The sequence below is a fragment of the Malaclemys terrapin genome, chromosome 2 (genome assembly GCF_027887155.1).
Source record: "Malaclemys terrapin pileata isolate rMalTer1 chromosome 2, rMalTer1.hap1, whole genome shotgun sequence".
Classification (NCBI taxonomy): Eukaryota; Metazoa; Chordata; order Testudines; family Emydidae; genus Malaclemys; species Malaclemys terrapin.
In genome coordinates this window covers 272,711,239-272,737,377 of record NC_071506.1, presented here as the reverse complement: position 1 = coordinate 272,737,377, position 26,139 = coordinate 272,711,239, and the positions used below count along the sequence as shown (strand labels likewise).

At 41.8% G+C, this 26,139-nt stretch overlaps 1 protein-coding gene across 1 annotated transcript in view; it reads right to left on the bottom strand.

Moving 5' to 3' along the window:
• ACVR2B (activin A receptor type 2B) overlaps window positions 1–26,139 on the bottom strand; it is a 155,497-nt gene that overhangs the window by 24,665 nt on the left and 104,693 nt on the right. The window contains exons 2-3 of the mRNA XM_054018810.1: window positions 6,481–6,688; window positions 334–443 (exon numbers count right to left, since the gene is read on the bottom strand). Of these exons, the coding sequence (XP_053874785.1) occupies window positions 334–443; window positions 6,481–6,688 (318 nt within the window). The remainder of the gene's footprint in view (window positions 1–333; window positions 444–6,480; window positions 6,689–26,139) is intronic.

Genomic DNA, 26,139 nt, shown 5'->3' with positions numbered 1-26,139 from the left:
ATCTGATAAGGATGTAATAAAATTCTATAGAAATTACTCCGAAAAATCTATACAGTTCAACAGAGATGCTTTCTATAGATTCCTTGAGATCACTCTATAGAAAAGAGATATTTTCTATTAAAATTTTATAGGATAGTTTAAAAGACATCTATAGAAAAATATAATTTAAACCCTAATACTTTTCCATAAAGGAGAACTTGGCCCTTTAACTTATATCCACAACTGCATAAACATTCCTTTCTCATCTCCTCAGTCAGCAAAATATACTGGAAGTTAGTTAAGAGGGACAGTTCCACTCCCCCCCCCCCCCCCCCCCGCAAATGAATCACTTACCTTCTGGACCAGTTACTTCAGGTAAGTGCGTAAATTTCTCATTGCAATAGTTCCCCTCACAGCAGCAGAAAAACACTTGAGGGTTCTCTTCTGTGGCTACACATTCTTGCCTGTATCAGGAACGGGCAAGAGGAACAGGGGAAAAAATTAGTGAATTACTTTATACTGTCCTAGGAAGTGAAGAATTTGGCCGCAGTGAAGTTTCTGTTTTTCTCCTCCTTTGCAGCCCTTGTACATGAGTGTACAAAAGAGTAAATTAAACCCAGGTAAGAGTGAACATTCCAGGACTTTTGGCAGACAGTCAGTGTGCACTTCCTTCTCTCTTCCTATAGCTTTAATCACACTTTTTTCCTCACCGGTCCTTTGCCTCCTTCAATGCACTGGATGGACAATACTCAGGGAAAGAACTGGGCTGTTGTGTAGCGAATGAGGCTGAGGACTCGTCTGATTTGCTCTAGCAGTTAGAAGGTGTGTACAGACTAAAGTAGGGGATTGCAGGAAGAAAAAGGATGGTCTTGTGGCGAAGGCAGGTGAATGCTGCACAGCAGAACTCGGTACTACCCCTGTCTCTGTCATAGAGCTTTTATGTGATACTGAATAAGTCACTTTAATTAAAATGTGGGCAGGTGGCCACTACTTAGGTGTTAGCCATTTTCTGGGTGCTTAACTTGAGACACCTGAAGGCTGATCTACAGAAGGGCTGAGCACTCAACTCCAGCTAAATCCAATGGGAGCTGTGGATTCTCAACATGTCAGTAAAGCAACGTGATATGGAGCAATGAGTACAAGATTGGGAGTCAGGCGGCCCTGAGTCTAATTCTGGCTCTGCCACCGATTCACCGCATGGCCTCAGGCAGTCTCTTTGTCTTAGTTTGCCAGCAGTACAACGGGGAGGAGAACATTTTCTGATCTTGCATTGGAGATAAATTCACTAATGTTTGTGTGGCACTCATACCATAGTGGCAAGCATCCTAGAAAAGACCATGAAGAAACAAAATTCCATATTCACTGCAGGCTTCGGACGGTGTGTAATAAATAAGGCTGTGATCTCTAACTGAATGATAAGCATTAAAATACCAAACAGCTGCTCCATTCCCTGAGCGCTCTCTGTTCTGTGCACTGACTGAGACAGGGATCATATGGGGGGAAAAACACTACATGATCATGTAATTGAAGACTGTATTGTAATTAATATGCAAAAGTGGACCAAATTAATGTTGCACGGGCAACCTAAATTCTGGCATTTCCTAACTTTTGACTGCTTGACTTTGCAAATAAAGAAAGTTCGTTTAACATAATATTTTTGGAAGGGGGACATATTTTAAGGCTGCTCAGCTTCAATTCATTAGCAACATTCTGATCCCCATGAATTTCAAAGCCCTTAAAGGCACATTATCCAGGCACTTCAGCTCACCAGACTACACTTTGGTATTTTGTTCTTCACATCTAACTTTAAACCTTGTAACTCAGCAACACTGGATAAAAATCATTACATTTAAACAGGAAGGAGACCAGAAACCCTCCTTGAGCCAGCCGCACCTTTGCAGTTACTGTATCTAACTACCGTATATACTTGTTCATAAGCCAAATTTTTTTAGTAAAAAAGGGAAGCACCAGAGAAGGGGGTCGGCTTATGAATGGGTATAGAGAGGGACAGGTGGGACACAGCCCCTCCCCACAACAGAGGGAGCAAGGAGAGGCAGCACAGCCAGCAGAGCCAGAAGGGAAGAGGTGGGGCCAGAGTCTTTCTGCTTCTGGCCACGCTGCTCGCCCCCCAGCCTCCGAAGCAGCTGCAGCTCCGGGGCTGGCAGGCTGCAGCCGAGCCGCCCCACCCAGCCCAGCCCGCTGGAGCAGCTCCAGCCAGGCCAGAGACATCTTCCCCTGGCCCTCCCCAGATAAGGTGGGAAGGGATGGGATGGGGAGAGTGTGGGGGTCCCAGGCTAGGGGTGGTGTCATGTGGGGGGTGGTCACAGAGATTACTCCCTAACCCCCAGCTCCCCCACACACATACACAACACTTCCCCACCAGTTGCTGTCCCGGCCCGTCAGGGTAAACAGCTGGTGCGCCGGGACACTTTGTTTACTTAGGTTTACCTCTGTGCCTGTGGACACTCGAGGTAAACAAACCATCTCGGCCCATCAGCAGCTTATCCTGATGGCCCGGTAGCCAAAGTTTGCTGACCCCTGAATTATAGGGTCAGTTTATGAACGGGTTATAAATTTTTTCTATTTTTACTTATCCATCTTGGGGGGGTCGGCTTATAAACAAACCGGCTTATGATCGAGTATATACGGTATTTCTATTTTATTGGTGTGTCCTCTCTAACAACTACCTGCATTAGTTATCTTACTTGCAACTAATAAAGAATAAGTCTTATTCATGTACTTAATATAGTTTCCTACCTCAAGTAACTACTAATTCGCTTTAAAGAATTTCCACCTAAACATTAGTACCTGTATTTTAACAAATGTAAGTTGTAGTTTTAAATATTCTCAGTTGCCTCTAGTTCAGATAACTGCAGTGCTATCTAGCCATACTGTTTCAATATTTTGTACATCTTAAAGAGATTCTTATACAGGTATCAAACAAACTTCATCAGTTTTCCACACATCCGCTTTCCTGCCAGGTCAATGCAAAAGATTTTCCAATGACTGTTGTAGTGTTCTACTACTCGCTTCCCACCCCAGTGCAAGTTGCTACTGTTTACAAACACCTGCTTTCTTTGTCAGTTTTTTACCCTCTCCAGTGTATTATCTAGTTACTTAGATTGCAGATTTGTGCTCTATGAACTGTATCAAAAGATTTCCTAAATCCAGCTAAGTTTATATGCCTAACTTCCTTCCCTCAAACACACCGAGGAAGTAATAAAACAATCACGTGTCTGACATTATTACTCTATCTGTGAATCCATGCCAAGCCTCCTTGATTGTGGCAGCAATAGCACATAGCTATAAGTAAGGGTGGAGAAGGCTCTTTTAATCCATGGCACTATTTTCAGTGGTTTATTCCTTCACGGAAAAAAAAATAGCGTTTGAGCTGGAATTTCTCATACAAGATCTCAGCCAGGAAGTAATTTTATTTTATTTTTAGTTCCAAGAAACGTCAGCCATTTGAGTTATCGAAGTGACGATGTTTCAATAAATTAAATACACCTCTACCCTGATATAACGCGACCCGATATAACACAAATGTGGATATACTGCGGTAAAGCAGTGCTCCCGGGGGGGGGGCAGGGGGAGGCTGCGCACTCTGGCAGATTAAAGCAAGTTCGATAGAACACAGTTTCACCTATAATGCGGTAAGATTTTTTTGGCTCCCACGGATGGCATTATATCGGGGTAGAGGTGTAATATTTCCATATACCTTTTCCTGAACTCAGACAATATAAAACATTTCAATTTAATGGCATTAGACTTGAGTAGTTGTAGCCTTCAGTGGAGAATGCATGTTTTGCAAAGTCTGTTAGTTAAGAAATTAAGTTAATGAGTGAAAACAGCCTACTCTGCATAGGCAATTCATTATTTCCCTTAATTGGTTCAGTGTGCACCCAGGTACACAACCCTGGGCAATTTGACATGCTACTTAGCAAGCAGTAAAATATAATATAGTGGGAGAGAACTACACTTTTTTCTATAGCTGTAAGTGCACATTTTATAGTAATTCACATGCTCTTCAAGTTAATTTTAATACTTCTTTTCCAGCGAGATTATGCACATAAATGAATTGTGCACTGTTGATTTATTTTTAAATTGTACCCTTTTCTACAGCTTTAAATGCACATGTGCCAAGTTATGGCATATTTGTTGGGTAATCACATAATGAAACACCACTTTAATGCACAAGTACAAGGGGTTTAAATATTGTAATGAACGCATAAGAATCTATATAGATTCTTACACCACATCTATGCCCTAACAGATTAGATGAGATTAAAGGACAGAGTTAAGATTGCTCTAGGAACCATAACCCTAAATGTCCTGACCTTTCGCATCATTAACATCTCAACCTTGGTGTTGCAACAAGGTACCGTTTGGCATATAACACTAACCATTATCTACATTACTAAACAAAAGACACTAGAATTTGATAGAACATGTAGACTGTCCTTTTTCCAGGCAACATCTCATAGGTAATGATGTAGCAACATAACTGCATCCCAACAAGATTGCCCTTGGGAGCCCAGCAGCTTGCATGCGTGTGTGTGCGCTGAACACAAATGCCAGTAAAGGCCATGAGGACATTAATGCAGTTGCATTCATTGTAAAGACACGTTTGTTACATTTTATCATTTCTCCTAGGATCAAAGCATAACAGCATGGGGGAACTAAAAGGCCACCATTAAAATACAAACTGAACACTCAAGAAATGTATAATTAAAACTGACTTGGTTAATTAAAATCTTTCTAAAAATTCAAAATGGAGTTTTCACCATTTATGTTGTTTGTTAACACCTGGTATCTCACTCAGCGTGGACCATGAAACTAGACTGGTCAGTTTGTACCTGCTGGTTCTCATGCCACAGGGTTAGTGTGTTTTCAGCATCCAATCTTAGGCATTTGAACAGGTTTTAGAAGATTGCAACCATCCTCTCTTTCTTTACAACTAGATGAGAGGGGTTGGAAGGCCCAGAAACATTCTTCTGTTGTAATACAGGATAATAATATGGCAGAAGTTGAGAACCAGTACATTACAGCATGGGGGCATTGTGTTATACCATGCACCTGTCACAGTGCTGTTGTATTTGGGAGCATATGCTATAAGAGGAAATCTGGTTATGCTAAACACTCCTGTTTTGAAAATAGAAAATGGTAGTGAAACGTTCCCATTCTCACGAGGATCAGCACTACAATGACTAAGGAGTCTGGAAGGACTGATTTATTGGGTGGTGGAAAAAAAGAGTAAAATGTAAATGTCTAAATGAATATGGAGCTTGACTATGCAACTAAGATGATGGGTGTGGTGGGAAAATAAGCCAGCTACAAATATTTGAAGGAATAAGAGGAATTACTTCTGAGCTATATGGTGGGGCAGAATTACTAAGAGGAATGGGATAGAGCTAGGAACAACTTCAATGAATAGGACAGACTTTTTAACTTAGGGCCAAATTTGGCCCTGACTTAACCCCAAGGATTTCAATAGGGTTGCACAGGAAATAAGTTCAAGTAGAATTTCGTATGAGACCTAAACTCCAGAATGGTCTTTCCCAAGTAGTAGTGGAAACCTCATGTCTCAGAATAGTTAAAATCAGACAGGATAAAAGAACTAGGAAATATACAGTTGGGAATAATCTATTTTCCTGCAAAAGCAGGATTAGTTCTATTTTGGCATTTAAATCGTAGAACCAGACCATCATCTTGATGACCCAGTAAGTTTTTGCCCAGACCTCTGAGTGCTATAATTCTTATATACTACCTTTTAGCTACATTTTTTTAAACTAAAAATGGGCCCAGAACTAGTGGACAGTGTTCCTTCAAACTTTGAAACTAAGGAAAACTTTTAAAAATGGCAATTGTTCTCTTTTGATAACTCAGCATTGGGTTACCCACACTTATGAGGCTTGATCATATTTTCCTAAAATCCAAGCTCTTTAACGCATCCACACCCTTCACACAGCAGTGCCCATCTCCCCTACAGCTGACTACAGACAGCACCACACCCCAACACACTTGTACTTCTGTGGTCCATCCCCTCAGTCTCTGCCAAACTACAATCCTACCCTCAACCCAGCTAGCAGGGACAGGGAGTAAAGAAACCCCTTTACAATATCATTAAAGCAAAAACATCCCAAACGCTAATACAGATCTTGGGGGGTGTTTTCCTAGACAGCTCCAAATGACTCCATGTTTTCCTTTATGTAGCCAAGTACTCTTGGAAGAACATATTGCTCTTCACTCAATGGTACAGGACACATTTTTCAGAGCATGCCAGAATTGCTTAGCTTTCCTGTAAAAAAAATACCCCAAAAAGTGCCTTTTGTGGCTTCCATACTGAAAGCAAAGAGTTCTTAAGTGAGAATTCTGAGAGATCTACACAAGCAATTAAAGCAGGTTAATGGGGCCCAGTTGAATTGGGCTGCTTCTGGACATCACTAATGCAATTTGCAAGCCTTTCCCACTTGAAATACAATTTAAATTTGTAGCTATTACCTGTCATAGCAGTTGAAGTCATCTAACCAGCAGCCTTTCTTCACCAACTCAATGGAGCCAGAGTTGTTTCTCCAAGAAGCATAGCAATGGAGCCGTTTGTCCTTCTCTCCTTCACAGCGTTCCACACCACTCTGATTGGTCTTCTCCAGCTCCCAGTTGGCATTGTAGTAGATGCATTCCCTTGTCTCTGCCTCCCCATGACCTGGCCCTGAGTATCCAAAACCAAAATGTGCTTACATGAAACCAAAGTTAAATACATGAAAAGACATTTTCACATGATTAGCTGCTGAGCGTCAGTGAAGTGGGTATACTACTTAGTGTGCATGTTTTATCTTTATCCATACTTTACATGGAACACAGCCCTGTAACAGCTGAGCATCTCACATTTAATTAACTCATTTATCTTCCCCACCCCTGTGAGGCAGAGAAGTATTATTCTCATTCTGCAGACAGGGAACTAACCCACAGAGAGGTTATGAGATTTGCTCAAGGTCAGATAGGATAGGAAGTCTATGGGAAGGCTAAGAATTGAACAGCGATCTCCTTGAGTGTCAATCCAGTGCCTTAACCACAAGATCATCCTAGGAGGAAGTGTAATGTTCAAGTGACGAACAACGTCCTGCAGAGATTTGTGTGGCCTCACCTTCAGTACAGGAATATAGCCCACAAAGGCCTAGGTATAGAATGTGTTGTGCCACCTTAAACTGAGTGGGCTCCACTTAACTCAAAACAGAGCATTATGAGATGTACCTTCTCATTAAATAGGAGGGATGCTGGAATAGTCTCCCTTACCATGGAAACCGAGTAAAACCCAGGGCCCCAGGAAAGTTGTTACAGGTACGTTTGGGATTTCCCTGGTGTAACAATGCTGGTAAATTAACACAAGTGCAACCAACATTTCAGAACTATTAGTAGGCCAGCTTACCAAGAAAATACACTTCCAAAACTCACCATCATGCCTAAGTGGAGTATATGACATTTTGTATGCCCTAACCATTAAGGAAGTTAGTGTTTTGCTGGACCCGCATACAGTGTAATCACTCCCCTCACCAAGACGGGAACATTCTATCTGAAGGACGAGATTCCTTTGGGGTCTGAGGGAATTACTCGTGAGGGGTGAAATTCACCCTGGGCCTCACCAAAGTCCCACTTAAACCCTATTATAATAAATGAATATACATTTCTACACGTTCGGCTATTCTGAAGGTGTAAGTGGGACATCAGCCTCAGGCTGGGTCTCTGCACAGGGGTGAATTTCATTCAACACGATTCCCTTCTTCCCTCCCCCCATTAACTTGACTAAGGCACACACAGTAACTGGGTTGAGTTAAATAAGCCACCATGAACGGGTGCAAGCAAGGAGTCTCTCATCGTCCTACTGATACTAACTAGAAGCTAAAGTAATAACAAGCTCTCACTGGATTCAAAATGAAGTGCTGCCAAAAACTGTTACACTGATCCAAAGTACCAAAAGAATTTTTTTTAATTGAAAAAGGGATCAAGTATGAGATGAACAGATCACACTCAGACATGCACAGTCTTGTGTCTCAAAAATCCTAGCTTTGTTATAGACATTCTGTAGGAGGTATTTTAAAGACGAACGTTAAAAGTAGGAGGAGAAATCAAATGCAACAAGACACATCAAGAACAGAGTATAAATAGAAACGCCAGAAACATCACCACTGAGCCACAAATAGCAGGTTGCTTTTTAAACTCCTGCTGAGATGCTGAACTATAAACACATTACACACAACCAGAAATAGTTTAAGTTTTCAAATTAGTATTATCCTCTTAGGCTGTAGCCATACCACCATGGGATCACCCAGGTTAAAACAAGGTCAGGCCTGGTCATTACTTTGACAGGCTGCTTCCAAGGAAAATCTAGGTATTGGCAATTCAGTAAACAACACTGAATCAATCCCCCAGCCTGGTGATAAAGGAACAATCGTGCTGCTAGAAGTGTCATTATCAGGCTGAGATGTAAAAATCTAGCTCCTGACTCCTTGTGGCCAATGAAAATCTCAATGCACTTTCAGGGTTGAATTCTGCCCACTTTACAAGGCAGACCTTGAGGTGAAGGCACTTAGTCCCCATTACTACAGTATCTGAGCACCGCACAATCGTTAAAATTTGTCTGCACAACAACCCCATGAGGTAGGACAGAGCTATTATCTTCACTTTACAGATGAAGAACTGAGGCACAGAGAGAGACTAAGTGACTTGCCCAAGGTCACACAGGAAATCTGTGGCAGAGCGAGGAATTCAACTTGGGTCTCCCAAATCCCAGGCTAGCATCCAAACCTCTGGATCCGCCTTCCTTTCTACAGCCTGTAACCTTCTGATGTGCATTAAATCTTCCTCACTTCCTCTCTGAATTGTTGTAGGGTGGTAAGATTTGCCTCCATTTCACTGGTGGGAGTACTCTGGAGAAAGCTTGGAGAGTGGTCTGCATTCAAGGTGCTATGCTAGTGTAAATTTAGCCTTGTCTACACCAGGAAACTAGCCTACTACTGACAACTGGTGCTGAACAAGGTTTAAGTACAAGGATGGACCAGGACAAGCCAGGGCTTCTGAAATGGTGCTGAACATGGTTTGCCATGAGCCATTCTTGCAGTTAAATCTTGCTCTGCACCAAGTCAGCTGCCCTGGTTACTTGACTTGATCTATCATCAGCACTGGGTAATTCCTCTAGTGTGGAGAAGACAGACTGGAGGAACTCTTTATATTTTTAAGAGGTGTTTAATTCTCCAATACCTCTTTTTCCCCCCCCCCCAAGTAGAATGTTTAATCTGTATCATGGGAGAGATTTAAAAGGGTGGGAAACAGCCATAAAGTGGAGCTTTAAAACAGAAAATTATATTCAAAACACACACAGGAGAGTTCAGTTTTAACAGCACCTGAAGGTTTTATCAGCACTTGCAAATCTCCATCCAAGTCCTCCTCTGACAAGTTGCTTACTATAGTAAAAAACAGCCACAAATATTCCCAGACACAGAGAAGCGTCAATATTGCTGCCTCTCCGCAAAGCCTTTGCATTTGATCTGTTGATATTTACATGACAATTTGTTATAGAATTAAGCCTGTTAAATACCCAGTGAAATCAGCAGCAAATAATGGACAATTGTCTTGTGTGTAGGAAAGTAAGGGATGCCGTTTTTTCTTTGAAAGCTATGAATGAATGTCTTTGCTTTATTGTAATATATAACATGGCTTCCATCTTAAACAGTTGCTGATTGCTAGCCTATATTTAACATAATCTTCTGGTCTTCTCTAGAAAATGATTGCACAATCAAAGGATGCATCAAGATCAAGAATTCCATAAAATCTTCTCCACCGAACCAAAGAGGGATAATATTCCCCAACTTTCCACTAAGCTCACTGGAGTGAGATTTTTCTTACTTCCCTACCCAAACCTCCTAGATGGCAGCCTCATCTAGTGAACCAAACAGAGGAGTGGTAGTCCCCAATTCTAGTCCCAGCTCAGACAACTCTCTGTATAACCTCAGGCACAAATGTATAACCTCCACTACCCCCTCTCTAAAGGGGGGAGAATAGAATTTGCAAGGATGTTGTGATGAGTAATGTTTGCACAGTGCTTTGGAAAGGAAATGTAAAAAGCAGTAGTTGTAGTTCTGGGACCAAGAAGCAACAGATACTTGAGCATGAGAAATTCTGTAATGAGCCTGGGGCATACCCTCGCCCCTCCCCCCCATAGAACACGGGTCTTCTCTGGCGCAAGCTTCAGACTAAGGGTAAGACTTGCTTCCCCCCAAAAAATCTAAATCTACATCCAACAAATATGCCAAAAAACCCTTTGGTGTCTTATCTGCTCCACCCGTCCACCCAAGATACAGAAAAAATGTGTTTTCTTTGTTTAAAAAAAAAAAAAATAGCCCTTAAGGGTAGTTGTCTTAAAGAAACACTTCTTTATAAACTGCGCTGTTTGCAACATGCTCTTAGTCGTAAACAGCCCTTTGGCAAGCATCTTATCCTCTGTTTCTACAGCTACAAGGACCAAGGTGGGACCCTTTTGTTTTTCTCCAGGACAGTCTCAGCAGGAAGTTGCACAGCTTTAGGAATGAGTGTTAAATTACCTGCAGCTGCAGCGCAACCTTCTGTAATGGGTCATGATGAGCTCTGGTCTACACTACAAACTTATGCCGGTATAACTATGTCGCTCAGGGGTGTGGAAAACCCACACGCCTGAGCCACGCAGTTATACCGACTTAGCTCCCAGAGTAGGCCCTACTAGATCTGCTTCTCAGGGAGGCGGAGTACCTAGACTGATGGGAGAACCTCTCCCATCAATTTAGGGCGTGGCTACACTCGGGACTTCACAGCACTGCTGCGGCAGCGCTATGCAGCGCGAGTGTAGTCGCAGCACTGTATGTACTCCACCTCTCCGAGGGGAATAGCTTGCAGCACTGCGAGCGAGCGTGCAGCGCTGCAGGCTCTGATTACACTGGTGCTTTACAGCGCTGCACTCGCTGCGCTCGGGGGGGGAGGGCGTTTTCACACCCCTGAGCGCAGCAAGTTGCAGTGCTGTACACCGCCAGTGTAGCTAAAGCCATAGGTAGCATCTTCACTAAGCACTACAGCTTCACCGTTGCAGCGCTGTAAGTGTAGACAAGCGCTGTGACTGAAGCTGGTAGCAAAATGCATTCTTTGCAGCCTCTGTATTAAAACAACGTTAAAGTAAATTGAATGAAGGTGGGGAGACTTAAATAGGTTGACAATATCCCTTTAAGGAAGAAAGCACAGTGTAGGTGTCACTTCATAGCTTGTGTAGTCCCTTTTAATAACTAAAATGAAAACTATTCAAGGAACAGGTTGAGTCAAAATAGATTGCATAAAAATTAGTACAGAATAATGGGTAATTTACCAAAATTTGGGGCCTGATTTTCAGAACTACAGGGCTTAACTTGGCTTGTAAATACAAATGTATGCATAACTTATTTATTTGCAAACAGGTGGTTACATGCCTATATGGCTATTTGTGCATGTAATTTTACATTATAGGAGGACCGTGCTTGCACACTGAATTGTTGCAGTTGCATGTACCAAATAAGCAACTATGCATACATATTTGCATACATAATTATGAAAACCAAGCCATGTCTGTCTTACTGGGTATCTATAACAGATCAGAGAGCCATTACGGGAGAGATATAAGCCACGAAGGAAACAAAGAGGACCCAGAAAAAAATGGTTTCAGAGTAGCAGCCATGTTAGTCTGTATCCACAAAAAGAACAGGAGTACTTGTGGCACCTTGTATGCATTCGAAGAAGTGGGCTGTAGTCCACGACAGCTTATGCTCTAATAAATTTGTTAGTCTCTAAGGTGCCACAAGTACTCCTGTTCTTTTTTCCAGAAAAAAATGTATGCATAGATTGTTTGGCTTGAATAATACCTCAAAACATACCAAAGGTCAGCATGGTGGTGAAAATAGACTTTCTGTATTTGTCCATAAAAATCACCATCTGTCTTAAAAAATATTTTTTTTTCCAAAGTCACACCCCTTTCCCTATATTTGTGCAGCACAACAACAACAAATCTCTTAAATGGAGTGGACTTCATTATATACCTAATAGGCCCAGAAAAACTCTTAAAGAGCATCCAGTCTCATCTCTGAAGGGCCTTGAACGAATCCACCTTTACAAAGTGCTTCTAAAATTGTTTATTCCCTCAGCATAAGTGCAAATTAAAGGGAGTGAAATGCCTGCAAGATGCATGGAAACTTTTTAAAAACACCATTAGACAGGTTCAAACTATATGTGTAACCCCAATCAAAAAACAAACGAACAAAATAAGAGACCAAAAAATGCCACCAAGGCTAAACAGACTAAAAGAGGTGCTTAGAAGCAAAAAGGCATCCTTTAAAAATTAGAAGTCAAATCTTAGTGAGGAAAATAGGAAAGAGCATAAATGCTGGCAAGTCAACTGCAAAAGTATACTTCGATAGGCCAAAAAAGAATTTGAAGAGCATCAACCTCATGACATTTTGAGCTGAACGATTTGCTGAATTCCTGCGGATATAAGGAGTGCCTTGCTTATTTTTCCACCCTATTTATAAAGCCTTTACATTATAGGTGCTCCACAAATAAGTTAACATCTATACACCATGAATTTACCAAACAAAAATCCAGTCTACTGGTATTAGCATCCGTCACCAGTGCCCAAGCTTCTTCCAGGTTAATAGGCTGGCACAGCAACCTCTGCTTGATCAAAGCCCAGTAATGAATCAAACTGGATTGTAAGGCTTCACACCACTTTGAAGTGACATGTCCTCAAAGGGAGGAGGGGACAGGGTCTTGACTAGTTCCACCTTAGGTTAAAAATACCTGGTACAACCAAGACCAGCTGAAAGCATTTTTGTTTTTAAAGCCATATAAAGTTTATAACTCCCTAAAACCAGAATTCAGTACAACACTGGGAACACCAACCACAGAATGTGTAGAAGGAAGATTAGCTTGAGTTCTGTTTTGTGTCAATAGACTAGGTGGCTCCCAAGACAAAAGCTCTGAAGTTTTCTGTCAATCAGTGGCTGTTAAACTATTCTGAACATATATAATATAACCATGGTAACCGGTGGTGATGTCATTACAGCCAGTCTCAAAAAGGACAGGAGGCTTTAAGTCATTTTCTTTTAAAATTAAAAAAGGAACTTCATATTAAGAAATGCATCCTCTCTACTCACCAGGGATGACAATAACCAGGGGCTTCTATATTCACTATTCACACCATGACTCAGACTTCACCGCTTCCACAGACATCTATGTAGTGATTCCTTCTCCTCCCCCACTATTTTTTTTTAAACTTGGGCTCAAGTCAATTAAAGATAACAAGGAAATTATTCAAAAGAATTAGATTATTACACTTTTTTCTCAAACCGCTAATATAATGCATTCCTTGAAATATAGGGAATATATTTTTAACAGACATTAGCAGCAACTTGGGAAAAGGATGCAATAAAGATTTAATTCTTTTGAATAATTTCCTGTCATTTTAAATTGAATAGGGTTTGTTTCTTTCTCAAAGAAAGTCTAGAAAAAAAAGCCCATGAAAGACCACAGAAGCCCAGAATTGCTCAAAGTCCATAACACTAGGTAAGTATTCTTGTTTACAGAAAACAGCTCAGTGACATGGAAACACTATCTGATTTACTGAAATATTGCACACACCCACACACCCACACCCACACACACCCACCAGTGAGGCTAATCTGTTGGCCCAAAGCAGAGGATCACTCAGGAAAAGGTTTAACAAATCATTGCTTTGCCTAGGTAAAATCTGATCCAAGAAGGTTTAGCTAGGTGAGCATTAGCACCACTACCCTGGACCAGTAAGAAAAAAGCATTGCCAGTAGTCAGTCAATTTCTGGAAATAGGGCATTTCAATTTCAGCTCAACTGGTCATTTTGATATTTTGTTTAAAGGAGGGGATCCTATTATTCATCCATTAGGAAATTCTATTTTGTGTAACCTCAGTTAAGGACAAAGCCAAAATGTAATTATTTTTTCCCCTTTACATCGCTAACTATATCTGTCTCAGAAAGGTTTTGGTTCTTTAATAAAAACACCAGGGAGATCAATCAAAAGCATTTAATGCCTTGTTGCTCCTGCAGTTCATGTTTAAATGCTCTTTGGGTCGCAAACGAGGCAATTTGGACAGTCAGAGCTCAAACTGGATTAGTAATCACAAAAACCCAGTGGGGGATGTGTGTTATATTATTTGCAGTGGTGTTGTAGCTGTGTTGGTCCCAGGATATTAGAGAGAGGTGTGAGAGGTAATATTTTATTGGTCCAATAAAAATATATTACCTCACCTACCTTGTCTGTGTTATATTAGACAGACAGACCAGTGCTGTATCTAAGAGGACAAAACACCACAAAGGTTAGGAAATTGTGCATCGGAGCAAGGCATGGCCACACAGCACTTGCCTCCATATATCTCAATGTGTGGAGGGAAGCATGGAGTGTGGCACAATTGGGATTTGTTTATTAACATCCTAAGGGATGCATGCTTCTGTCCGACCCTTGCCACAGAGTTAATAGGCAAATGCCAACCATTTCTCCATTAACCCTACTCATTAGGAGGTGTCTCTCCACAGTTTCCTTGCTTCACTAAACCAAGACATTGCCTTGCTTGACAAATGATATCTTCAGAAGGCCTTTTTTCTCTCCCTGTATCACTGGATTTCAGATATGCAGCCTTTATAGAGGGCAAGCTATTGCATAGCACCATGAAATGTCTTTTGGGATATTTCTCTTAAGTCTCTCTGAAACACACTTTTATATCGACATGAATTATGAGATTATTTCTTCTTTGTATTGCCATAGCACTCAGGAGTTCAGTCACGCACCACAATCCCATTGTGCTAGTTGTACAAACACCTAAAAAGAGTCTGTTTCTGCCCCCAGCTGCTTACAATCTGAGTGGAAGAAAATCTGAGAGTTTAAAAGTGAGGTTTTTTTTATATATCCTAAAGGCATTTCCTGTTAAAGTCAACCAAAGAGAGGAGATACTTCCGATCAGATGTCAGAGATAACTAAGCATTCTTGCCCACCATTTCATATGCGTCCACAACATTCCATCTCCCTGCTCACTACCCCATTCCACCACTGTTTTGAATCCCAGGAAAACCCTGTCAGAGACGGCTCTTCATTTCCTAGCTCTTCTCCAGGGAGAGAGTAGTCGTGTGTTTATAACATGCAATATAGACCTATAACAATGTAGAAATAAGAAGTCTCTGGTGAACTGCCATTGCCAGAAAGCTTCAGTGTCTGAACAGCAGCACTTCACCCGCCACACATGGTCCTCTGAGTTTCATCAGCAGGGACATTTCAAATATGCTTTCAAATGTGCTGAGTCTATTAAGACTGGGCCCAAAGTGCTTTTCTACTGATTCTGCTTGACATTTCTAAATATCACAATTCCAAATTTAATTCACTGGTAATTGGAAAAACTGCAATGCATGTAAATGGACAAGATGATATTGAAGGTCAGGCATCAAGAAACTGTGCCCTTAAAATAGTGGCTCCCAAACTATGGAGTGTGCCCTTTAGGGGGCATGACTAAACATTCGGGGAAGGCGCAGCAGGTCCAGGACCAGCCCCTACGGAGGGCAGGGAGGAAACACAGGCCAACCCCACTCTGCCCCCAGCTCTGCTCCTGGCCCTGGCCCCTGCACCAGGCCTGCTTCCAGCCCCCATCACGGCTTCCAGGGGAGCGTGGACCAGATAAGGGCAGGAGAGAGTGAGCAAAAAAGTTTGGGGACCTCTGCCCTACAAACGAATGTGTTTGTCATCTTGTCACCCTCTTACACTCGACTAACCAAAGCTTAAGAGCTCGGCAGTGTTTTTGGCAGGATGTACAGGAAAGGAAGTAAAACGGTACAATCTTTCTTTAAACTGCCAGGACAGATCATGTAAAACATGGTTTTTAAAGTCTGCCATAAATCAAAATCAAAATATTCTGGATTCCCTGTCCTGCCTAAAAGGAGATGCAATGGGAGAAACCTGCCAAGATATAAGTGACCTACTACATTACAATTTCTAGCAAGTAATGGATATGAAATATATAATGGGAGTGAAATGCACAAGTTCCTCCTAATATTTTAATGGCACTATTTCAACCCAGTCACTTTGTATATAGTCACTTTGTCAGCAAGTTATCAGGGCAAGTGGGAGGCTCAATGGAAGAGTTATGTTGATGCATCTACGGTAGCTAAAAGGAGATTCTGTATGCTTGGAAGTTAATTTCTCCAAGTTCTTCTCTACTACTTTGTGGTTTGTAGGGTTATTTTAACCTTTACTTGCCACCAGGCTCACAAAGGGGAAAAGGAAGTCTTGTTAGATCTTTCCTCTCCAAAGGCAAGAGACACCAAATCCCAATTCAAGTCTCAGAGAAAAAAATTATTTTCTGGCTTTATGCTAGGGCCTCCACTTTGTTCATATCAGAAAATCAAACAACAGCAAGACAGCCTCTGTTCAAGAAAGGCAGAAGGAGCTAAATGAGGAGAAGAGCTGCAGATCGAAAATAAAGGTGGCAGTTTGCTTGAGTAGTATAGCTTCAGAACTCAAGCCTTTATTAACTAGGGTCCTCATCTGCATAAGCACATAGGGTGAAACTTGCTGTGGTGTGACAGGCCAGAGCATAGCCTTCTGCATGGGTCCAGCCCTGCAGTAGAGAGGTCAGGTGGTGGATGTTGCTGGTAAAAAGGTGTCTAGGTTGGCGGAACAGGGCTCATTGCCTATGGTAATTGCAGTAGAGCCGTGTTTCTGTCCCAAAACCTCTCCATTCCTTCCACCGTGCATAAAACTCAGTGTCACTTAAAAAAAAAAAAAGGCAGCACCGTGGGTTTGGAAGTCTTCAATCCAACCTGCACGTGCGTTCAGCGGGAGTTTCTCATCATCTGCTTTCACCAGTGGTTGAAACTAGCCCTGAATAGTTCCACCATATCCTATCCATTGTAAGAGGCTGCTAAGATCATCTACACAGTTTCTTTTAGGCTGCAAGCAGATTGATATCTGAATCAGACAGTTGGGGTCCCAGTTTTTGAGGACTTGATTTTGCTAGTGCTAAGCTGAGTTATCGACCAGTACTCCTATACTTTTCCAATGCCTGACAGCATCCATCAGCAAGCGTGGCCAATGCCTTTCCTCTTCGGTCAGGAAAGGTGATTAGTTTTTGGCCTGACTAAAACATGTGCCAGAACTTCAAAGTCAGGCTTGTGGCTCTTTCTCCCTATTCTCATTACACCAGTTTTGTTCAGGCAGCAAAGTCTTAACTTCCTTCCTTGTACTATCATCATAGACCGTTAAATTCTATGGAAGCTGGTCCTCTGGTTTATAACCAGAGATTGCAAACGGGATGAGCTCACTTGATGCTGATCTGTAGCCTCTTTTTCCATCCAGAGTCAATAAGTTAGACCAATAATTCTGCAGACCTTCAATGACACCTTGAGTTCCAGCAAAATCCATGCACGGCTGCCTGCAGACTGCTCTGATGGACGCAAAGCCTGTGCAATTTTAGTGGGCTAATCAAGGCACTCGGGGGGGAAAAAAAAAAATCCTAGCACACTACATGGAGTAGAACCTTCCTCGCTTCTGCAAGTTTTGTTTGAGTAACAAATTGTGGCTTTTAGCCATCAGTCAGATTTTAGAAGCACCATCCTCACCAAGATGGCTTACTCACAAAGCTCTTGTGCAGGGGAAGCTATTTCAGGGAGCACACTGAAAAGCAAATGCTTGTGCAGCGAAGAATGATCTTCTTCGGCTTATAATCAGTGTTTATATTGATAAATGACAAACATGCACTACATCCCAAACATCAGTTCCTCAATTCAATCCATTTGAGGGCATTTGGGAACTTCAGAGGATTCACTGGGGGCAAGTGACACCTTTTATATTGTGTTCTAGACTTCCACAGAGTGCAGCTTCCCTATCAAGAAATATGAAAACACTTTCACTGGCTTTTTAAAGCATCTTCTCTAACTTTCACTGTTATTTCAAGAGTTAATTAGCTTCAGTCAAAGAAAGCAAAGAGGCTGAATGAGAGAATGAATGAAAAAAAGGCGCAAAGAAAAGCAACTCTCTAGCCTTTGCAATCATACACTGGCCTTAAGCCCCCCAAAGGAAGTCAAGACATTCCTGAAATTCTTCAGAGCACGAGAAGCAAAGCAGTCAAATAAGATGCCAATTTCTCCAGCCTTTTTGTTCCTAATGGTAAATCCCATATAAGCAATTCTGTCAGCCCCTTTTGCAATGAAGTTTACTCCCAAGTGACTACACCACATTTAGAACCTATTTCATGTTTACAGAAATTTACCTTTCTTCTTTGGATCTGTTGAAACAAGGCTGTAACCAAATGACCTGATGAAGGAATGTAGCACAATCCAATACCACCATGAAACTTCCAGTGATTGTTTCTAGTACAATAATGAAAAGCATGAAGAAAGGGCCAGATAAGGGCAATGATTCTTTAAAGACATTTATAAAAGGGTGAAGTTCTTTTATGTAAAGAGTAAATAAATTAGTTTCCCATATTATCCTTCAGCTTGATTTCATGCACCAACCAGCAGCTGCATATCGATTCCACTTTGAAATCTATATGTGTTTGAGTACAAGTACAGTCCAAGAGATTTAAAACCCCACTTGTCTGTCCTAGAGATGGAATTCCATTGAACAACTTTGAGTTCCTGTACAAAACACATTCCCTTCTTCTAAAGCTACAGATGTTCATAAAACAATCCCGACCACGCAGAAGTAACACACACCACACTCAATATGGACAAACATTTTCTTCCCACATTCCTATCCTGATGTCATGTACTCAATAGCCTCACTTCAGGAAATTGACACATTGCGCCTTAGCGATTCAACTTTACATTTAAACATTGGTTAGTTCCCATGGTGATTAGATTCAAATATTTCAGAAACAATATGAAGAAATTTTATAAGGAAAGAATAGGAAGTCATCCAGGAACATTTAACTGTACTGAATCTGATAAACCATAGGGCATCAGGCCTGGGGGGGGTCTCTGAAAACTCATTTTCGCTGCTATTAATAGAGAAATGTGAGACTCATTTGAACTTTGTTATGGAGGTCCCCAAAACTACCAACATGGACGATGCAACTGTAACTCAGTGCTGAGTCTTGCAGGTCCCCCTCTGTGCTGATCCACAGAAGATACGAATTGCTTCAGCCCCCAACTTCACCGGCTTGGCTCTTTCGCTCAAGCTATAGCACCTCATGCTTTTAGCTGAGGAGAGCCACTGGTTCAATCCACCGTGTGTCAGCCAAGATGTCAGGCTTCACACAATCATCGCACTTCTTTAAAATCTTCTCTGAACACTTTCAGTGTCCCATGAACCCAACTGTTCCAAACTTCTCCCAGACAAGCCCAAGGGCTGTACCTAATTCGCACAGACTAGGCAGCTGCCAACTTCTTTAACAGGGCTAAAGACTCTGAGCACACAGGGCTCCCCATGAGACACTACCACAGCTGTGTACCGCTGGAACCCCCTTTGTTTCTGAGAAAGAGCTGCGAACAAGACCCTCTGTGATGGGACCTTGACACAGGAGCTCAGTTTGAAAAATCCTGACTCCATGCACCTTCAGGACACACTGCAATTCTCACCTATGGAAGGTCATGAAGGGGGCTGGCAGCTGTGGGTGAGGTGGGATTCGTTTGGGTTTCATTCTATGTTGGTTATTTTCTGGTTTTGATGCAAGTGATAGCTATTGGCTCTATTTCTTATATGCCAAAGGATCCTTGGGCTCAGGGATATTAATCTCTCTTTAATATTATTCAGGCATTGAAATAAATGTTGCATCTCCGATTACTTTTATAAAATTGTGTTCCAATACCCTTGCATTCTCTATTTAAGTGCTTTTATCTAATCACTGCCATTTATCTGGCCGTCTCCATGCCAGGCCATGACGAGCTCTTATTATCTTCATTAAAACCTAGTCACTTGAAGAGACAGGCCAGTCCTCACTTACAGACAGCCCCCCAACCTGAAGCAAATACTCACCAGCCACCACACAACAAAAACACTAACCCAGGAACCTATCTTTGCAACAAAGCCTGTTGCCAACTCTGTCCACATATCTATTCAAGGGACATCATCATAGGACCTAATCACATCAGCCACACCATCAGAGGCTCATTCACCTGCACATCTACCAATGTGATCTATGTCATCATGTGCCAGCAATGCTCCTCTGCCATGTACATTGGCCAAACCGGACAGTTTCTACGCCAAAGAATAAATGGACACAAATCAGACGTCAAGAATTATAACATTCAAAAACCAGTCGGAGAACACTTCAACCTCCCTGGTCGCTAAATTACAGACCTAAAAATTGCAGTACTCCAACAAAAAATCTTCAGAAACAGACTCCAATGAGAAACTGCAGAATTGGAATTAATTTGCAAACTGGACACCATTAAATTAGGCTTGAATAAAGACTGGGAGTGGATGGGTCATTACACAAAGTAAAACTATTTCCCCAGGCTAATTTTCCCCTCTACTGTTACTCACACCTTCTTGTCAACTATTGGAAATGGGCCATCCTGATTATCACTACAAAAGTATTTTCTCCCCTGCTGGTAATTGCCCACCTTAATTGATTATTCTCATTAGTTAGTATGGCAACACCCATTTTTTCATGTTCTCTGTGTGTATATATCTTCCTACTATATTTTCCACTGCATGCATCCGATGAAGTGGGTTTTAGCCCACGAAAGCTTATGCTCAAATAAATTTGTTAGTCTCTAAGGGGCCACAAGTACTCCTCCTCCTTTTTGCTGATACAGACTAAAACGGCTACTACTCTGGAAAATGCTCTCTCAACAATTCTCACAAGAGATTTACCACTAGGAATAAGCAAAAAACTAACTTGAGTCTCTGCAATGAAGAAACGGGTGGCTGCATAGCACGCGGTATTCTAGGACTGCAGGAGATGTTCCAGCCACCCATGACTTATATTCCATGTAGTGTTCACCAGATCCTTTTCACATCAACTGAAAGACTCCCACTCAGCCCCAAACCAGCAAAGCACCTAAAGAAGGAGCATAACTAAGGCTGGATCATCAAAAGGCTCCCCCACCCCCCCCAAAAAAAAATTTCCATGAAGAAAACAAACTAAATCTTCTTAAGAGACTCTTGTTAACACTTTGCTCTGTACGAGTTTTTTTGTTTGTTTTTTGTTTTTTAAATGTACACTCCATCAACTTGCAATATTTTCCTACAAGTCTGAAGTCACGGAGTTTTTGTCCTCATCCATATGGCAATAACTCGGTGTTTCTTTTAGAACTCCATCAGCAAGACATGGCTGCCTTTTGTTTACCTCCATTTACACGCCTACAAGAACACTCACAGCTCTGGGAAACCAGACAGTGACCAGAAAAACTACAGTTGCGCACTCCTCTCCTTTCACTGCTTCCCCTCACATAAAAAGACTGTGTTACATGCAATAAGAGATGTTAACACAGGCTGGACACATATTGTTTATTGGCATGAACACAAATTGAAGGTTTTTATTAGACCCAAATACCTCCCAGAGATAAGAAGAATTTTTAATTAAAAATTCTTCTCTTATTTCAAAGACAAGACTAGGGTTTTCATTGCAAAAACAGCCTATTGAGCAATAAACACCAATAAGTTAACAACTAGGTTTCTGTGCCTTTCAGCCAATTTTCATGAACTTTGGTAATGCATTGCAGTTATCCAAGGACAAACAGAAAACTTTTTATAACTTTTTGAACACAGCGCTGAATTGCCCATCTGCTTCCAATGTTGTAACATGCATGAACAGGTTAATCCTGTCAGCCAGATGCAGGACCACGATGCAGAATTCCATGCAGTGTGGCCACAAAGAGGGCTGAAAACACTGACACACAGCAGCTTTTTGGTCGTTAAAGTCTTCTGGGGAAAAGAGCTATGAGTTTAGATGGATTTCTTCACAGGGATTCACATCCTTGTTTAAAGCTATTTAACACCAATAATCTCTGCTAGTGCAGCATTCAGAGTCTTTTCAGTTTAGAGACCTGGCAAATACCACCAACTATTCCAGCCTTTTAGGGCAACTTGTGAGCACTGAGATACCCTATTCCCTAAAGTATGCAGAATGGACAATAACGTTTATTAATGTGTACTACCCTTCCCTGAAATGTCAATCATCTCAAGTGCGACTGTCTCCCCCTAGTGACTGGCCCAGAGGATTTAAATCTAAATATTAACACTTAATTGAGAGTCTATTTCAACTCAAGCAGCATGGGACTGTGTTGTTGAAGGCAGAAATTTGATTTTCAGTGTGTGAGTACGTACACACACCGGCTGGACTGTTTGAAGGTAGCCACACTCATTACACATGTAAGCTACCCATAAGTTTTCCTTGATTGTCTTCTAAAAATCTTCACAATAAAGTATCACCATCCCTAAATGAAAGCATTCCCTTAATTAATCCTATGCACTCATCACTTCTCACCTACGCAGAATTGACAAATGTACTGTAAGGTGATGCTATTATCTTGTAAGTATTGAACAAATTATATAATCTACCATCTATATCAATTTGCCTCAAGCTGGAAATATCTTATTTTAAACTGTTTCTTTAAGACATACACACTTCAAATGCTTCAGATAAAGTTGATAAAATACTGTACCGGATTGTTTTGGTCTCGATTTTTAGCTGATATATCAAGGTCAGATATTTAGCATTACCATTAGGGTTTAGATTTATGGAACCAGTCCGCTTGGGAGATTGTCTCTTGCCCCAGTTTGCCACCTGAGCTGAGCAGAATTGGAACAGCCAGCTGTTGAGATAATGAAGATTCAGCAACTTCTCCATTGACCTCCTGTGCCCTGCTGCCCACTATATGCCATAGTTCATCTTGAACCTATTTTTAGGGTGTGAAATTTACTGGCAGTGTTGCAATTTTTAAGAATTTTTTTTAAGTTGCTGGGCACCAGGGTGCCTGCCATATAGAGAAGCAAAATGGCCTGTAGTAATAATTCATAACAAACAGCTCATGAGTGACCTTTAAACTAAAGTGGAAAAAGCTGGCAACAGTTACCCGGCTTCTGTAAGAAAATCTAGGCCATGATTTGCAGAAGTGACTAATGATTTTGGCTGCCCAATGTGAGACATTTTAAAAAGGGCTTGATTTTCAGGAAGCGCTGAGCATTCACCCTCTCAGAACCTGGCCCCTTTAAGGTTTCTCAAATTAGGCATCCAAAATCACTAGTCACATTTAAAAATCTGGGCCAGCACAATGCTCGATTCCCTCCCCGTATCCTACAACCACCTTTGATTCTGGCAGCTCTCTCTTCTGCACACGAGGTGAATAAAACTGTGTCTTCACTGCCAAAAAGGTGTATTTTTATTGTGGGATAACAAACATGTTGGCTATCCCGCTGTAAAATCCTAGTGGACACAAGGAACTGTAGTTTTTATTATGATCAAGTTAGATGAGCTGAACCACAGGCGGGGCTATAGTGCTGTGACTAGCCACCTCACCTCAGTCTCTCTGCTGAAGGTTTCTCTGGAGCAGACACACACAACTGTCCCATTCTAAGGGCTTGTCTACACTTAAAAGGCTGCAGTGGTGCAGCTACACCAATGTATCTGCACCGCTGTGGCACTTCAGTGAAGACTCCACCTACTCCCACAGGAGGGCTTCCCGCAGGGCAAAGGTACTTGGTAGCTGTGTCAACAAGAGACGCCTTCTCGTCAACAGTGTCTACACCAGGAGTTAGGTCTATTTTCCACACTCCTGAGCCACAGTTGTACCGATGTAAGTTGCTAGTTTAGGACAAGCCCAAGAAGGGGTATGGTCTCCTCTGGATACTGGATATGAATATGAAACAACATGAGACATAAGCAAGCAGTAGAATAAACTGCTAAGCATGATGGTTCAAAGCAATGCTGTGAAAGAGTAAGGCAGAAAAATCGAAGTCCATCTACCAGTCAGCAGAATAATTTATGAAGTAAATATGACACACACAAATCAATTTACACTTAATACAATTACAATTCAAATGGCAAAAAACCCCCAAGAAAAATGGAAAATTGTAATTGCCTGTTCTAAAGCAGCATGTGAAATTTTGCTAGGATTGCTGACTCAAACTTCTGATCTGGTTGCTATAGCTGGTGACTGGAAAACAACCCCAGCTATGTTTATTCTTTAGACAAAGTCCAGTTAAAAATGCATCCAGGCTTGAACAATCTGTGTAACAATGACCTCGAAAACCCAAATACAATATTGCATTACACGCTTTAGGAAATTTCCCAACAGTGTAAAATGTAGCAAATTGTCAGAACTGGGCTTCACTAGATGATTCCCAGCAAGCTCATACTGATTTAAACAAATGCAGCAAACACATTTTCTCTTAAAAATAATACTTTGATTTTATACAGCTCTTTTTACTATCATTTGCATTCTAGTCCTGCCCAGAGGCTTGAACATAAATCGGGGCCCCATTGTGCTAGGCTCCGTGCAAAGCACTGCACAACAGTCCTTACCCCAAAGAGCAATCTAAACAGAGAAGACAGACAACGGGTGGGGACAGAAAACAGAGGCGCAGAGAGGTGACATGTCTTGCCCAAAGTCGCACAGCGCTCAATGGCAGAGCGGGGAGCTGAACCTGGGTCCTGTGATTCCTTTTTAGATGAAGAGGCAGGGTGGTATATTAAAAGTCAAGTATCGTTATTCCCACATATGGAGAAACTGAGGCAGGGAGCAAAAACGACTTGCTTGAGATTACACAACAGGTCAGCAGCAGAGCCAAGAAGAGAATGTGTGTCCCCTGAACACCTCTCTGTTGCTCTATCCACTAGGTAACACTACCTGCCTCTCTCCGTCCTTAAGCATTATACATTCTATTGGTTTTGGCCACTTTCTAAATCTCTCTGCCAAGGAAAATAGATGGGGGATTCATACATTTGTAAGAGCTAAGTATTCAGCTCAGGACTGGGCAATTTTCCAACTCAGCAGAATAAGTATTTCTTTGCATTTTTAATAAACAATTTTTTAAACCCATGATCTACATACACGTGATTCTTTAAAAAAAAAAAAAAAAAAAAAAAATGCGGCGGAAACAAGGCTCAAGCAGAGCCTGACATAAGATACTATCCCTGCTAGTACAGACACGTCACTTACTGGAGCCAGCCTCACTCACAAACACACTGTCTCCAGCACGGTGCTGGCCCTAATCCCTTACCACTTCAAACCTATGATACTAGACAGCGACCGGGGCTGTGCAGACGCTGACGATAAACTAGGCAGAGTGCCTCAGATTGTCTGCACAGCCAACTAACCCTTTCTCTTCCTAGGAGAAATCCGGGCAGCCAGAACAATTTCACCCTTGTATTAAGGGTGTCTAAGGGCTGGTCCACACTAACCCCCCCACTTCGAACTAAGATATGCAACTTCAGCTACGTGAATAACGTAGCTGAAGTCGAAGTATCTTAGTTCGAACTTACCGCGGGTCCACACACGGCAGGCAGGCTCCCCCGTAGACTCCGCGTACTCCTCTCGCGGAGCAGGAGTACCGGCGTCGACGGCGAGCACTTCCGGGATCGATTTATCGCGTCTAGACAAGACACGATAAATCGATCCCAGAAGATCGATTGCTTACTGCCGGACCCGGAGCTAAGTATAGACGTATCCTAAGAGGTAAGCAGAAAATCTCATTCCTCACAAAAGGGAAGCACAGCTTTCTCAATGCAGGTCCACTCACAGTGCTGCCTTTAGTAAACAGAACTGTGGACATGACCATTCTTGCATCCATTTTAAAATCACCTTAAAATAGGGCAACGTTTTGAGTCTCTTGGTCACATTCTGGAGCAAGCAACACAACCCCTGCCAGGATCCTAAGCTTTCAGCAGCTCACTTTTCACATCAGTTGTATGCGTGTTTATCCCTAGTTAATTACCTGAACCTCGTCAGTTTGACTCTTTGCAACATAATCGTTTGTGAACGCTCAGCAACACGAAGAATGAAATAACAGACCCTGAACTCTATTTGTATTTTATTTTTTTATGGTAAGAGTGCACATGGAAGAGTATGTAACTGCACAGCAAGTCATGCATACGACAAAATATAAAATTGGCTACATGCATTTGTGCACAGAGCATTCTGCAGCTCT